A 15,721-nucleotide genomic window follows, 5' to 3' on the forward strand; every position below is an offset into this window, starting at 1 on the left:
TACCCGATGGGGCGGGTATGGTATTGGCAAACCCGCCCTGAACCCACCCCGTTGCCATCCCTAGTTGAGTTTGGATGTGCTGCAGCTAGTTTATCATATTTCTAAATATGTCACCAGGTTAAATTTCTCTTTAAACAAATGAATGTAAAATTTTTAAAATAAAATATAATTAAAATTAAAAAGAAGTCGGGCCACTTAACCCTCCCTTCCCGATGCGCCACCAGCATCAACACTGTTAACAACAACAAGACTCGGTTGTCTTTTTCATAGTTTGTGGTCTTCTTTGATCTGCTTTCATGTCTCTACTCGATTAGAACAGAACTGGACAATCTTTCATAGCCCCTTTAATGGTTAAATGGAGATAGCAATTGTTAAAATTAAGGGTGTGCAAGTTATTAAAAAAAAAAAATGAGCTATGGTTGTAATTAAGTTAAATTTCAAATAGTGGAAAAATTATTAGGTGTATCCGATATACCGTTTTATGGTGTAACTAATCCAATATATAAGAGTATAATTAAACGGTATATTTATATTAGTAGAGTATAATATTAATAATATTCATTCATATTATGACACGTTGGATTAATTACATTATGTAACGGTGTATCGAATACATAAAATAATTTCTCTTAAATATTATGCATGAAAATAACTAAAAGAAAAAAAAAGATAACAGCTACGCCTTAAATAAAAGAGAAAAATCACATATGAAATCTGGATTAAGAGAACCAACGGGTCTGGTTAATAATAAAAATCCAAACTTTGTTTTTGTTCATTGAACTATTCAATAATAAAAATCTAAAAAGAGCCGACAAGTTTTATTTTTGGTAAATGATACCCAAAATCCAAACTTTGTTTTTGTTCATTGAACTATTCAATAATAAAAATCTAAAAAGAGCCGACAAGTTTTATTTTTGATAAATGATACCCAAAAAGTTTAATAAAAATAAATAAATTTCGTACCACCAAATCTAGTCGTTGCAACACGTGACAACTGCTGTGTCACGCTATCCAGCTATATATAAACAAGAGATAGCAAAGCCACCGTTCTCTAGCCACACTCCAAACCCTAATTCCCATCACTTTCTCTCTCTAAAACGCTTCGCTTTCTCCCTTCTAAAGTTCGACCTATATTGGTTTGCAGGTAAGACCCTTAGTTCAGCATTCATCTACCATTGTAATTTTGGTTTGATTTTGAATATTGTTTGTTGTCTGCTATCTGTTTTGAATCCAATTGAGTTTCTATTATTCACAGATTTTAGGAATCTCTGTTATTTTTATGTTAGGGATTTGAAGTGGGTTCTTTAATTGTAAATAGATATTAGATTGATTGATATATTTGTATTGGATTTTGGGATTTTGTTGGGGTTTGATTGAGCTGCTGCGATGATGATTATAGTTGAATTCGAAGCTGATCATATAATATGTTCGTTCTTATATTAGTTTCAGTTTTTCGTATAAAGTAATTCATAACTTTTGAACACTACCCTGCATAGTTATATACAACTGATGGATTTTTTTGATTTGTTTAGTTTTCATTTTACAACAGTGAGATGACATGAAACTGAATGGGAAAATTTCATGTGAAATCTCTCTTACCTTTGGATTTGTAATAAGCTATTGGGAATTTAGATTTACTACTTGCTAGTGCCTTTGTATTATTTTCTTTATTTGTGATCTTCATTACCATGGTAATCATAACATAGTGGGTTGCTCTTCTGAGCTATTGTTGTTTGAGAGATGGAAAATTATGCCCATTCTTTACATGGTGCTCCTTTCACGGTTTTTTTCATTGACACTTTAATCTGTATCAGTTTTTTTTTTTTTTTTAATTTCAAATTTTAATGCTCAGAATTCTCAATTTTGGAAACTTGCAGGTTTATTATTTGGTATCTTTAGATTTTCAAGGTGTAGTTGTCAAAGTGGAAGTTTCTTTTATGTCCGAGAAGGCCATTCTCTATTTGGGAACTATTGGGTTGCTTGGAGAGTATTGTCCTTCGTCAAGAAAAAGGAACAGACCCTTATCAAAAGGAATTGGCTGTATGCATCGGATACCATACCACCAGGAATTCCCTGAGTTTCATGGTTGCTACTGGTTGCAACCTTCCATAACTGCAGAGGATCAATTTTCTCTTGTCCGGAAAAATCTAGAAGACGATATTGCTGCTGTCTACACTTTGAATTCCAGAATCTCCTTCCTCTGATATCTTCTTTCTGATTTCTGAGCTGAAGTCAAGATGGCTTTATTGAACATAGGTGCTGGGAACAGTGATGATGCCTTCTACAGGTATAAGATGCCCAAAATGATTACCAAAATTGAGGGTCGAGGAAATGGCATCAAGACAAATATAGTCAACATGGTTGATATTGCAAAGGCTTTGGCACGACCAGCTTCTTACACTACAAAGTATTTTGGGTGTGAACTTGGAGCGCAGTCAAAATTTGATGAGAAAACTGGAACTTCTATTGTCAATGGATCTCATGACACTGCTAAGCTAGCTGGCCTCCTTGAGAACTTCATTAAAAAATTTGTCCAGTGTTATGGATGTAGAAATCCGGAAACAGAGATATTGATTACCAAAACTCAAATGATTCAACTGAAATGTGCTGCATGTGGTTATTTGTCTGATGTGGACATGAGGGACAAACTCACTACTTTCATTATTAAGAACCCACCTGAGCAAAAAAAGGGATCCAAAGATAAGAAGGCAATGAGAAGGGCTGAGAAGGAACGACTGAAAGAAGGTGAGGCTGCTGATGAGGAGCAAAAAAAACTGAAGAAAGAGACAAAGAAGAAGGGCACTTCCTCTGCTAAGGAGGGTCCTGTAAAAGCCAGCTCTTCAAAAAAGAAAACAAGTGGCTCTGATGAGGATCGTACATCTCCTACTCACAGCCAGGGCGATGAGAAGGAAGTTGATGATGATGTTGAGTGGCAAACTGATACATCTCTAGAAGCAGCTCGTCAACGGATTCAAGAACAATTGAGTGCTGCGACAGCTGATATGGTAATGCTTTCCACCAATGAACCAGAGAAGGCCAAAACAACAAAATCAAATAATAGTGTGGAGAATGGGAACTCCACTGCTCGGGTAACACTTAAGGATGAGTTGAAAGCAAATCTGGATAAAGGTGTTTCAGCCAAAAAATTGCGATCACTTCTTGGATCACTCTCTGGGTCTGCTAAGGAAAAAATTACCGCTCTGTTTGAGGCACTTTTTGGTGGCCTTGACAAAGGGTTTGCAAATGAGGTGGCCAAGAAGATAAACTACCTTGCTGAAGCTGTTGCTGAGGTTGAGGGATCCCAGTTGCTCTTGCTTCAAACAATTGAAGGCTTTTGTGGGAATTCAGGTCCAAGTGCCTTGAAGGAAGTTGCTCAGGTTTTGAAATCACTCTATGATGCTGATGTCTTGGAGGAAGAATACATAATGCAGTGGTATGGAAGTGGACTAAAGGGAGACAGCAAGGACTCCAAGATTTGGAAGAATGCTAAACCCTTTGTTGATTGGCTCCAGAGTGCTGAATCAGAAACAGAAGAGGAATAGAGTTTTCTACTTTTTTTTTTTTAAATTTATTTTTGCTTGGTGGTGTCGTGTCGTTGCCAATAAAGTGTCACCTGGAAAAGGAATAAAGAGTTGTCTGGTGGCTTTGTTATGAGTTTACCAGTGTTGAGAACCTTGCTACTTTGACCAAAATTTTCAGTTGTTTTTTATTGGAGTTGGTTGCAAATGATTGTAATTAAATGCTGATGCGCAGGGGATCGATCTTGTTGCCTTCAATCAAATATCAAATAATGGCTTTCTTAGTCTAGTCTTGATCCATCTTAAGTCTCAACTTCACCCGACCCATTTCAAGTCTCAACTTCTATTGTTATGTTTCTGCATCTAGTTTAGTGCAGAAGTAATTCGATTGTATTTTCTTGACACTTCAATGCGATGGCTTGCCTAACTTGTGCTATGGTATCTTATTCAAATTTGCCACAAGTAGACCACTTTACTTGGAGGCTTAGAGCTGGCAAAGTGTTCAATAGCCCGTCCCTAATTCAATAAGCAATTTGTAGGTACTTAAGCATGTGAAGAATGAGCTGGTGAGCTATCTTTAACTAGTACTAATTCGCAAGGTCTTAAGTTTCACAAATGAATATGGTAGACCACCTTTAAAGTTTAAAACATATTTTTGATAGAACCTGCATATGCATAGATAAAATGAGCATCATAAGTCCATATAATACGTCCAAGTAAGCAAATTCCAGTCCATATAATATATGCATGTACATTATAGACAAATATGATCTCCCTCAAAAGTCAATACCTTCTAGCTTGAAGGAGAAAATCTACCAAGTAAATGCATGTTTTCTGAAAATTATACGAGTCCTCAAACTAGTAGACAATAAAACAAATAGGTAAATTAACCTGGAGAGAGCCAGAGTCTATGTAAAAGTCTTGAACTTGGGATGATCCGGTAAAACAGATTGACTGTACTATGAATGTCCACCACACTAACATTGGCCAGATAGTCAAAAACAAGTTTCTCTATATGAGAGGTGATCTCAGGGGAGGAAAGCGCTGGATCGAACAATTTTCAGTAATTGTCGCAGTTGTTGAATGAATATGTGACTAGCTGTTTATATCCATTTCGAAAACATCCACATCTTTGAGCTCTAGACAACTAATTTGAGATTACTCATCCCACCACAAGTTCCTATAGTAAATCTCGCACCAAGAATTAACTAAAATTTTGACATCAGCTGACGCTCGGGGGAATCCCTCTATTAAATCAATCTTATCTTCCCAAAGAGATAGATTTTTGGCATCCATATAACTAAGAATCATTTTTTGCAAGTGTCTTCCATGTTGAAGCAAAAACCTTGTGAAATTAATCACATTGTCATAGACCATATTTCTGTTACAGTTAACGATGATCACCCTCTTTATATGACTTAGGAAGCCACTCAAAGTTTTAGCTTGACTCTCCCAATATTGTTCTTCAGTGCAATGGGCATCGTCCAACAAAATGTTGTTCCATTTCTAAAAGTAAAATTTTTAAATAAATTGTTAGTCAGATGTTCATTCAAACTTTAAACATGTGTACTGTCAAGTTGGTTATTATAAACAAAGTGACAATTTTTGGTTACCTCAAGGTGCACAAATATATGTACTAGTGGACCTAAATATATAATAACTTAAGAAGTGTACTGAAGAATATGAAAGTAGAATTATATATATACAGTAGTGCTCTGCTGCCAGACGTCTGGGAGGAAGATTTTGGGCGACTAATACATCCTAGCCGCTCATTCGCTTTTAATTGAATCTTGTGGCTGGTAATTCATGTAAGTGTTAAAATAAAATAAAAACCCTTTTTTCTCTCTCTTGCCCAGCTGCCCTATCTGATCCCGTCTTTTACTATTCCCCCAAAATTCCAGCAGTTTTCTCCGCCCTTTTCCCTCTCTCCCTCTCGCGTTCGTCAAAAACCCACAATACCCAGACCATTTTAGCCATGGCTACTAAATAGCATTCTCTCCATTCGAATCCAAAAATTGAAAATCTCTTCCTCTCTTTCAATCAATGTTAGCTTCTGCTCTTTCCACTCTCTCAACACATATTAGTTTCTGCTGTTAATAGCTTAAATTGGCGCCGGGTATGCTTTTCCATCCTTCAAAAAGCTCTTCTTTGTTTCATCAAGCACAATATAATGTATTTTGTTACTGTTAATTCAAAGTTCATAATCTTTCTTCCAGTGATTTATCTACAAGAATTGAAAATCTTGTTAGGGGAAAAGAGAATGTTATTATTGCTAGAAATAACTCTGTATAAGAAAAAAGAGGGGTAAAAAAACCTACAGACTTCCTACGTTCTTTAAAAAGAAAAATTTATGAATTTTATGATTAAGTATTCTTTATCATGCACTTTGTTTTTATTTAATACTATTTTTACATATGTTAAATTACCCTTTCTCTTATTAACTCTGTTTTACCAATTAAAATGGATAACAATGTTGAAAGCAACTTTTTCAACTCTGGGAGAAATAGAGGAATACAACGTACAGGTTGCAAGGCAAAGATCACCATATATAAGGGTCGCTCATCAGACAAGTGGGTTGTTAGTACATTTGTTGAGGACCACAATCACGCACGTACATCTCCAACCAAAGTTCATTTATTAAGGTCACACCGAAAGGTGTCGAAAGTGAAGAAGGTTTTGACAAAGCATCGAACACTAGGTGGGCAATTCCTATGGGCCACCTCCCTCTCTCAAGCTCGATCAACCTCCCTCTTCTTACAAAGGCAATTTGTCGCTTTAAATTGCCGCTCACGCTGATGGGTATATTAGCCTTGGCCTTCATGAAAGAGAGAAGGTTTTTAAAGGATGGAAAAGCATACAGACACCACTTTGAGCTTTGAAAGAAAGGAAGAGATTTCAATTCTTGGATTTGAATGGACAGAATGTTATTTTGCTTTGGCAACCATGGCTAAACTTTTATGGGTGTAGTGGGTTTTACTTTTTAACCAAAACGAGGAGAGAGAGAGAGAGAGAGAGAGAGAGAGAGAGAGAGAGAGAGAGAGAGAGAGAGAGGCAAAAGACGCGTTAGATAGGGCAGGAGAGAGAAAATGGTTATTTTAATTTACTGGGACATGTCCAAAGTTGTGTTAAAGACTACATCAATTACTAGCCACATGATTCAATTAAAATCAAATGAGCGGTTGAGATGTATTTAGTCTCGCAAAATCCCCCTCCCAGACATCTGGCAGTAGAGCACTGCTGTATATATATATATATATATATATATATACAGAAACTTACATCATCATCTCCTGCTCTTTCGTGTATCCCAATAATGAAAGTGTGGACTATGGGAGAGCTCTTGAATAAGCACGCTAGGCCTGGGATTTCACATTTTTTCAAACCAGTACCATTTATAACCAACCTCTCAAGTTTCACAAATGAATATGGTAGGCCAGCTTCGAAATATATTTTTGATAGAATCTGCAAAGATAAAATAAGCCACATAAATCCACAGAACACATGCAAGGAAGGAAATTTAATTTGAGTACAATATGCATGTACATTATAGACAACTATGATCTCCAACGTACACCTCCAAATAGTATATATATATATATATATATATATATATATATAGTAAATGCATGTTTGCTGAAAATTATACAAGTCCCCAAACTAGCATGCAACAAAACAGATAGCTAATTAAGTAACCTGGAGATAGCCACCAGTTATGTAAAGGTTTCGAACTTGGGATGATCCAGAAAGAAGATTCAGTGCACTATGAACCGGAAACAATTCACAAGCTATGTAAGATGTTTCAGGGTTAGGAAAACTCTGGATCGAACATTTCTCAGTAATGACATTATTTGACCAATCAAATTTTCGTAGATTTGGGGCTAAAACGTTGACCCATGCACTTCCACAATTGTTGCACGAGAATAAAGAATCTCGAACGTCCAAATTCTCCAGTCCCATTCCAGGATGTCAAGGCTGTTTATACCCTGTCTGAAAACTTTCACAAATTTGAGGTGTGAAGTGAACGGAGGCCAGTCGTAGCCCCAACATACAAACATGGAATTAACCCAAACCGTGATGTAGAGGCATCCAATTTGAGACACCTCAATGAATCACACTCAAATACACAGAGTTGCAAATCAAACCTTTCAATTAACCTGACCTGGACTGCAAGTTCTTGAACCCTATGCTTCACCACCCGACGAATGCAATCATCCAAAGAAGAAAAACTCACATCACCCCTGTCCCTAACCCGAAAAACCTTTATATTAGAGTTTTCATGGCGGCAACTCAGTACTGTGGAAATTTCCTCCCAAGAAAGATTGTCGTTCAGAGTAAGAACCTTGGAGAAGTCTAGGATAGGAAAGGTGTCACATAGATAACTCCATCTCTTGGATAAAACACTGGCATCAGTATGAACCTGGGAGAAGTCGAGGATAGGAAAGGAGGCCCATAGATAACTCCATCTCTTGGATAAAACACTGGCTTGAGCAACGCGTTTGATGGGTAAGAAGGAGAGTATGTGGTGCAATATACCATCTGGAAGATCGCTGATTCTGTCACTGCTTTGCTCACTGTTTGCAGCTCTGTTTCGTCTTTTGCATACGAGTAGCTCTGAAGCTCTGTTTGCCATGGTTGAGAATGCTTGGAGAGGAAGCAAATGCTGAGAGGAGGGAGATGACAGAGATCAAAGATGTTTTGAGTTTGAATGTTTGATTAGACTAAGATATATTAATAGATCGAGAAAGATAATAATAAAAGATAAAAAGAGATAGAGGAAACTTTCAAGCTGCTTAGAGACGAAGCAAATGCTGAGAGGGAGATGACACAGAGATCAAAAGTTTGATTAGATTAAGATATAAAAAGATAAAAAGGATAAAAAGAGATTAAAAGAGATAGAGGAAACTTTCAAGCTGCTTAGAGACGAAGCAAATGCTGACGGAAATTACCAATTAATCTAATTGGTAACAATGCTGACGGAAGTGGATACTCTTGTAGATATATTGTATCTCTAGCTGTTAACAATGAATCTTCACTACCTTTAGCTGACTTAGGAAGGGACTCAGAGTCTGAGCTACTTACAAGTTAGAAATATGTAGTACAGGACTTAATTAGGTGTACAAATTGAGTAAACCACAGTTGTGAGAAAAAGCAGGTTTTACTTTTTTTTACCAAACACCAAACTTGTTGTGGCTCACCAGAATTGTAATAAAAAGCTTTTTTTGAATGTCCAGCAACAACCTAGGGCCTTAGTCTTTATCTATAATATATTCTGTGCATAAACTCTCCCATGTATTCTTATTAATTATTTGACCCTTAACTTTATCACAAGGCAAAGGCTGTAAGTTAATTTCTTAGCATGAAGCTCAAGCTTTTGATCCAAGAGTTCTATTGGCTACTTGATGTAAAACAAATGGCAGAACGGTTCATGCAACAACTGGACCGCTAGAAGGCCAAAAAAAGAAACAAGCTTCAGCCTGGCCCAGTGTCAGAAGTGGGCCCATGATATACCGATTCGACGGGAACGACGAGACAAATCCAATTCATGTACATACGCGATGATCGAAGGCCTATTTTGGCCAAATTCCTTCATTTAGGACTTCAAATAAGCAATTTAGTGTTTTTGAATAAGTTTCCTAAATTGCACTTTATTTCCATTTTTATTTCCGTTTTGAATTTCGAACGTTTAGGGTTCTGAACGTATTTAAACAACCTTTTTGACTGTTTGTATTATTCATTATTTTCATTTTAATCAGAAAACCTTGAAATCATTATTATCATTTAAGAATACCACACCACTTAGAAACAAGGTGTGAAGTGAAAGGAGATCACTTGTATCCCCAACATGTAGACATGGAAACACAAACCATGATAAGATGACATTTTGATGGACTGCATACGAAATGGGGGAATTAAACCAGAAAGAAAATTGAAACGTCTTCAATTTGTGGGTTTAAAACTCATGCTGACATAACATTTTATCAGTCCTTAGGACCCATTAAAAGTGAGTAACAAAAATTCAAATGGCCAGGCCATAAAAAAAAATTCAAATGGCGATCCAAGTCCTAGATAATACTAATAGGAAGCCATATTATCAATACCCAATTTCGATATCAAATTATGTGATTGTGTTTCATTAATTCATATATAGCCCACTCTAAAGTTCATTTATTTCAAAAAAAAAATATTAACACCTGTAATCATAATACAAATTATCCCTAGCATTAATATTGCATCAATAGATACACTGCCAACGAAAACTCATAATTGGAAAAGTTATGCTTTACTCAGATTTCCTACAGTACTTCCAATAATGACCGGAGCATCGACCCAGAATAGCTAATATACACCATTTTTGTTGGCAATTCATCAATAAAGTCTTCTTCAACAGTACATATTAAAAGAGAAAGCATACAGCATAAAGCACTCCTTAAAGCATAAAGCATGATTAGCCCGTGTACATTACTTCTTCATAGGACTATTCAATCAAGTTTTTGCACTCTTTACTCTTTTTTGTTTTTTTTGTTTTTTTAGAATAGGAAATTTACATTATTAGCATCTATATCCGGCTTTGACTTCTAGGCTTTCCCTTTTCTGTATCCAGTACTTGTATATACAGCTTATACCCAATGCTGTCTATACACAGCTCTCAGAATCACAGTAACCAAAGGTTTTGCTGGTGATTGATGCTTCTAGCACATTGTCCTGGTTTGTATGAAACATCTATTGGATATTCCACCTGAAATATTTAAAGGCCAATTTGCAATTAAATAGAAAACATAAACATTAACTGTTGGCAGTTTTGGACCTGCATCTCTGACATGGCCATGGCCTAAGCTTATACTGATAGAATTAGAGCATCCAACCCAAAACCAATTGGCAATGGGTAATTCTATTTAGTGTTATAATTCTATCAGAGCTTGGTTATCCGCGTGTAAGGCCAAACGGCCACACGTGCTCCCACGTCACCCAATATAATTTGTTCACGTGTAAGGCTCAAAATATCGCCACACGTGCGGGGGCGTGTTGAGAGTAATGTGGAGCAATGTCCCACATCGGAAAACTAGAGCTTAGCATATGTGCTTATAAATCTTGGGTCTCTCCACCCATTGCCAATTGGTTTTGGGTTGGATGCTCTAATTCTATCATATACAAGGAAAAAGAAAAAGAAGAGCTTTATCGAATAACATATAACAATTCTCCACAATCCAAGAGAGTTATATATAATTCACAATGGAATGAAATGTTGTCTATGTCCAAACTAATAATTCTCCACAATCAAGTAAGCTCTTCCTATTTTCAACATTAATTTGTAAGATGAATAATATGTCGGGGAACTAAGAATCATTTCTTGCAATCCTCTTCCACGTTCAAGTAAAAACCTTGTGACGTTAATAACACTCTTATAGATTGTATCTCTATTAATATGAATCTTCACTACCTTTAGCTGAGTTAGGAAAGGGACTCAGAGCCTGACCTACTTACAACTGTTAGAAATATGTAGCACAGGACCTAATCAGAGGTACAAATTTCAAGGTACAAATTAGGGGGTTTTATTGTGTAGATGATTGTAATTAGCTTCTTATAACTATTTAATATTTTTTAATATCATTTGTACTAAAGTAGTACATAACCATGAAAAATAGTACATATAACCATGCTTTCTCTTTTAAAGTAGTACATATAACCATGCTTTCTCTTTTAAAGTAGTACATATAACCATGAAAAATAGTACATATAACCATGCTTTCTCTTTTAAAGTAGTACATATAACCCTAAAGTAGTACATATAACCATGAAAAATAGTACATATAACCATGCTTTCTCTTTTAAAGTAGTACATATAACCCTAAGGTAGTACATATAACCATGAAAAATAGTACATATAACCATGCTTTCTCTTTTAAAGTAGTACATATACTAAAGTAGTACAAATAACCATAAAAAATAATATGTCACATATACATTGGCCATGGTTGGCCTTAATAAAAAAATAATTTACTCACTCATAAGTTACTAATGGTGAGTTTTCTATAATAAAAGAAATTATTATTAATATAAATTGAATGGGAGTATTGTGATGTGACTAGCCAGATTTGCAGGGTTTATTAGATTTTTGGATAATTAAAATTAAGTAAATTAAGTTTTTCATTGTTTTAGTATGTACTGTAACCACTTCAAATAAGGCACTGTTAAGCTTTGAAGTGCCTAATTCTTATTGGAGACCTCAACAAAGCCCATCCGACCTTGGTCTGTGACAAGGCAGTGTCCAAAGGATATAGAGCATTGTGAACTGTACCCATTTTAAACATAAGGCACCGTAGACAGTGGTGTATCCTTGATTTTTTAGTAGTGTAAAGACATACAAATATCAAATATTTATCAATGCCTCTCATTATAGACTAGTCTGTATAGAATCAAACTAATACAATAAAGAAACTAATTGATCAAAAAAAAGTCTTAACTGAAATTTCCACATGAGCCGACGCTCGGGGGAATCCCTCTATTAAATCAATCTTATCCTTCCAAAGAGATAGATATTTGGCATCCCTAGAACTAAGAATCAATTTTGGCAAGCGTCTTCCCTGTTGAAGCAAAAACGTTATGAAATTAAACACATTGTCATTGACCCTATTTCTGTTACAGTTAACGATGATCATCCCCTTTATATGACTTAGGAAGCCACTCAAAGTTTGAGCTTGACTCTCCCAATACTGCTCTTCAGTGCAATGGGCATCGTCCAACAAAATGTTGTTCCATTTCTGAAAGTAAATTTTTAAATAAATGGTTAGTCGGATGTTCATTCAAACTTTAACGTGTGTACTGTTAAGTCGGTTATTACAAACAAATATATGTACTCCTGGACCAAAGTAAGAAGTGTGAAGAATATTAAAGTAGAATTATGGAGAAACTTACATCATCTTCTGCTATTTCGTGTATCCCAATTTTGAGAGTGTGGACTATGGGAGAGCTCTTGAATAAGCACGCTAGTCCTGGGATTTCACATTTTTTCAAACCAGTACCAATAACCAACTTCTCAAGTTTCACAAATGAATATGGTAGGCCAGCTTCGAAATATATTTTTGATAGAATCTGCATAGATAAAATAAGCCGAACACATGCAAGGAAGGAAATTTTCAATACAATATGCACGTACATTATAGTCCTTATAGACAACTAGGATCTCCAACATACACCTCCAAATAGTATATATATAGAGTAAATGCATGTTTGCTGAACATTATACAAGTCACCAAACTAGCAAGCAACAAAAGAGATAGCTACTTAACTAACCTGGAGATAGCCACCAACTATGTAAAGGTTTTGAACTTGGGATGACCCAGAAAGAAGATTGACTACACTATGAACCTTCGTCGTGCTAATATTATCCGGAAATAATTCACAAGATACATAAGATGTTCTCAGGTTAGGGAAACTCTGGATCGAACATTTCTCAGTAATGACATTATATGACCAACCAAATTTTCATAGATTTGGGGCTAAAACGTTGACCCAACTTCCACCATTGTTGCACGGGAATAAAGAATCTCAAACTTCCAAATTCTCCAGTCTCATTCCAGAGATGTCAAGGTTGTGGATACCCTGTCCGAAAACTTTCACATCTTTGAGGTTGGGGCAGCTAATTTTGAGGTGTGTAATTCCTATACAAGCTCCTATAGTCAAGTTGACGAGAGAAGGGAATGAAGAAGCAGAAAATAAATCTGCAACCAAATTATCAGTATCCAAGAATTCGACGCGAATTAGAGACAAGGTGTGAAGTGAACGGAGAGCAGTCGTAGCCCCAACATACGAACATGGAAACCCAAACCGTGATGTGGAGGCATCCAATTTGAGACACCTTGTTGAAGTTAATGTCTAAACTGATATTAACACAAAGGCAAAAGTTCTGAAAAATGTGGCTCAAGCCAACTTCTTCAGAAAACTGGAAGTTAGAGGACAATCAATCGTCAAGACACTGACAATTGATCGTCAAGCCAACTTTGACAGAAAATATCTTTTATTATTTTGCTTTTTGCTTTGACTTATATGTTAGATGGTTTGACACTCAAGTTCATAATTGATGGCTGAGATCATTACCATTAGATATTTTGTGTTAAATCTAAATGGGAAGGTTTGATAATCAAATTCATGTAATTGGCTGAGATAAACCTCCACAAGATATTTATGTTGTCAAGTGCTATGCAACTTGATATAAATATCACTTAGATGATATTGTATTAATAGACGTAGAGACACATTATGAGCTGTAGATGACATTGGATCATCATCTCCATGAATTGTAGATGACAATGGATCATCACCTCCATGAGTTATAGATGACAATGGATCATCACAACATAAGTTGAGATCTTTATGTTGTAGACTTAGGGACTTGTCCTAAGCTTCACATAACAATCGATAATTATAATCGATCTATAGAAGATATGAAAAATGAATCCTCCATGAGCTGTAGATGACAATGGATTATCACACCATGAGTTGAGATATTTTATGCAAATTCCTTTTTTTTTCATAAACTAGTGATTAGATACTTAATTGTAGGTCATAAATTTCAACTTGGTATAAAAGCAATTCCAACTTGGTATCAGGTCTTCAAAATTCCAACATGGTATAAGAGCTTTGTTGATCAAAATTTCAACAAGGTATCTGATCAAAATTCCAACACACCTCAATGAATCACACTCAAATACACAGAGTTGCAAATCAAACCTTTCAATTAACCTGACCTGGAGTGCAAGTTCTTGAACCCTATGCTTCACCACCCGACGAATGCAATCATCCAAAGAAGAAAAACTCACATCACCCTTGCCCCTAATCCGAAAAACCTTTATATTAGAGTTTTCATGGCGGCGACTCAGTACTGTGGAAATTTCCTCCCAAGAAAGATTATCGTTCAGAGTAAGAACCTTGGAGAAGTCTAGGATAGGAAAGGAGTCACATAGATAACTCCCATCTCTTGGATAAAACACTGGCATCAGTATGAACCTGGGAGAAGTCGAGGATAGGATAGGATAGGATAGGAAAGTAGAAGATAAAAAGAGATAGAGGAAACTTTCAAGCTGCTTAGAGACGAAGCAAATGCTAATGGAAATTACCAATAATTTGACTATAATGTCATTTTTGTCCCTATACTTTCAGTGTAAGAATCTCTTATCTGGTGTGCATGAAACATCTATTGGATATTCCACCTGCATCTCTGACAAGGCCATGGCCTAAATTTATACAAGTAAAAAGAAAAAGAAAAGATTTATCAAATACCATATAACAATTCTAATCCAAGAGAGTTCTATATATTCCATTCACAATGGAATTGAAATGTTGTGTGTCCAAACTAACAATTCTCCACAATCAAGTAAGCTCTTCCTATTTTTCAACATTAATTTATAAGATGAATAATATGTCGAGGAACTAAGAATCATTTCTTGCAATCCTCTTCCACGTCCAAGTAAAAACCTTGTGACGTTAATCACACACTTGTAGATATATTGTATCTCTAGCTGTTAACATGAATCTTCACTACCTTTAGTTGACTTAGGCAGGGACTCAGAGTCTGAGCTACTTACAAGTTAGAAATATGTAGTACATGACTTAATTAGGGGTACAAATTGAGTAAACCACAATTGTGAGAAAAAGCAGGTTTTACTTTTTTTACCAAACACCAAACTTGTTGTGGCTCACCAGAATTGTAATAAAAAGCTGTTTTTAATGTCCAGCAACAACCTAGGGCCTTAAGTCTTTATCTAGAATATTGACATATTCTGTGCATAAACTCTCTCATATATTCTTATTAATTATTGACCCTTAACTTTATCACAAGGCAAAGGCTGTAAGTTTCTTAGCATGAAGCTCAAGCTTTTGATCCAAGAGTTCTATTGGCTACTTGTGTGAGGGACGATCTTGGATGAATTATAATGCCTTAATAGATATATATTATGTATGGGTGTACTGCTAAATATTGATTGAGTCCACATAAATCTACAGAATTCACATGCAAGTGAAAAAATTTCCAGTACAATATGTATGTAAACTGATATCTAACACATCTGTACTCTCTAATGAGGATACTAATCGTAAAGAAAACGGAATTTCCACACATTTTTACATCCACCTACACTCAATTCTCAAGAAAAAAGGGAATGAAGAACTAGAAAATAAATCCATAACCAAAGCACTAGCTAAGAATA

At 35.8% G+C, this 15,721-nt stretch overlaps 3 protein-coding genes across 3 annotated transcripts; 1 reads left to right on the forward strand and 2 right to left on the reverse strand.

Moving 5' to 3' along the window:
- Positions 1 to 2,085: 2,085 nt before the first annotated feature.
- Positions 2,086 to 3,802, forward strand: LOC147286597 (eukaryotic translation initiation factor 5-like). Its single transcript, XM_086240326.1, has one exon. It carries the CDS (start codon positions 2,238 to 2,240, stop codon positions 3,540 to 3,542), a length of 1,305 nt encoding a protein of 434 aa, XP_086096452.1. The 5' UTR covers positions 2,086 to 2,237; the 3' UTR covers positions 3,543 to 3,802.
- Positions 3,803 to 7,515: 3,713 nt separating this feature from the next.
- Positions 7,516 to 8,148, reverse strand: LOC147286598 (putative F-box/FBD/LRR-repeat protein At4g03220). Its single transcript, XM_086240794.1, has one exon. It carries the CDS (start codon positions 8,146 to 8,148, stop codon positions 7,516 to 7,518), a length of 633 nt encoding a protein of 210 aa, XP_086096920.1.
- Positions 8,149 to 11,962: 3,814 nt separating this feature from the next.
- On the reverse strand, positions 11,963 to 14,512 carry LOC147286599 (putative F-box/FBD/LRR-repeat protein At4g03220). Its single transcript, XM_086240795.1, has 5 exons — positions 14,264 to 14,512; positions 13,071 to 13,391; positions 12,810 to 12,986; positions 12,432 to 12,608; positions 11,963 to 12,277 (listed from the first exon to the last, which is right to left on the reverse strand). Exons 1-5 carry the CDS (start codon positions 14,510 to 14,512, stop codon positions 11,963 to 11,965), a joined length of 1,239 nt encoding a protein of 412 aa, XP_086096921.1.
- Between the last annotated feature and the right edge of the window lie 1,209 nt (positions 14,513 to 15,721).

The sequence above is a fragment of the Dryas octopetala genome, chromosome 4 (assembly GCF_963921425.1).
Source record: "Dryas octopetala chromosome 4, drDryOcto1.1, whole genome shotgun sequence".
Taxonomy (NCBI): Eukaryota; Viridiplantae; Streptophyta; class Magnoliopsida; order Rosales; family Rosaceae; genus Dryas; species Dryas octopetala.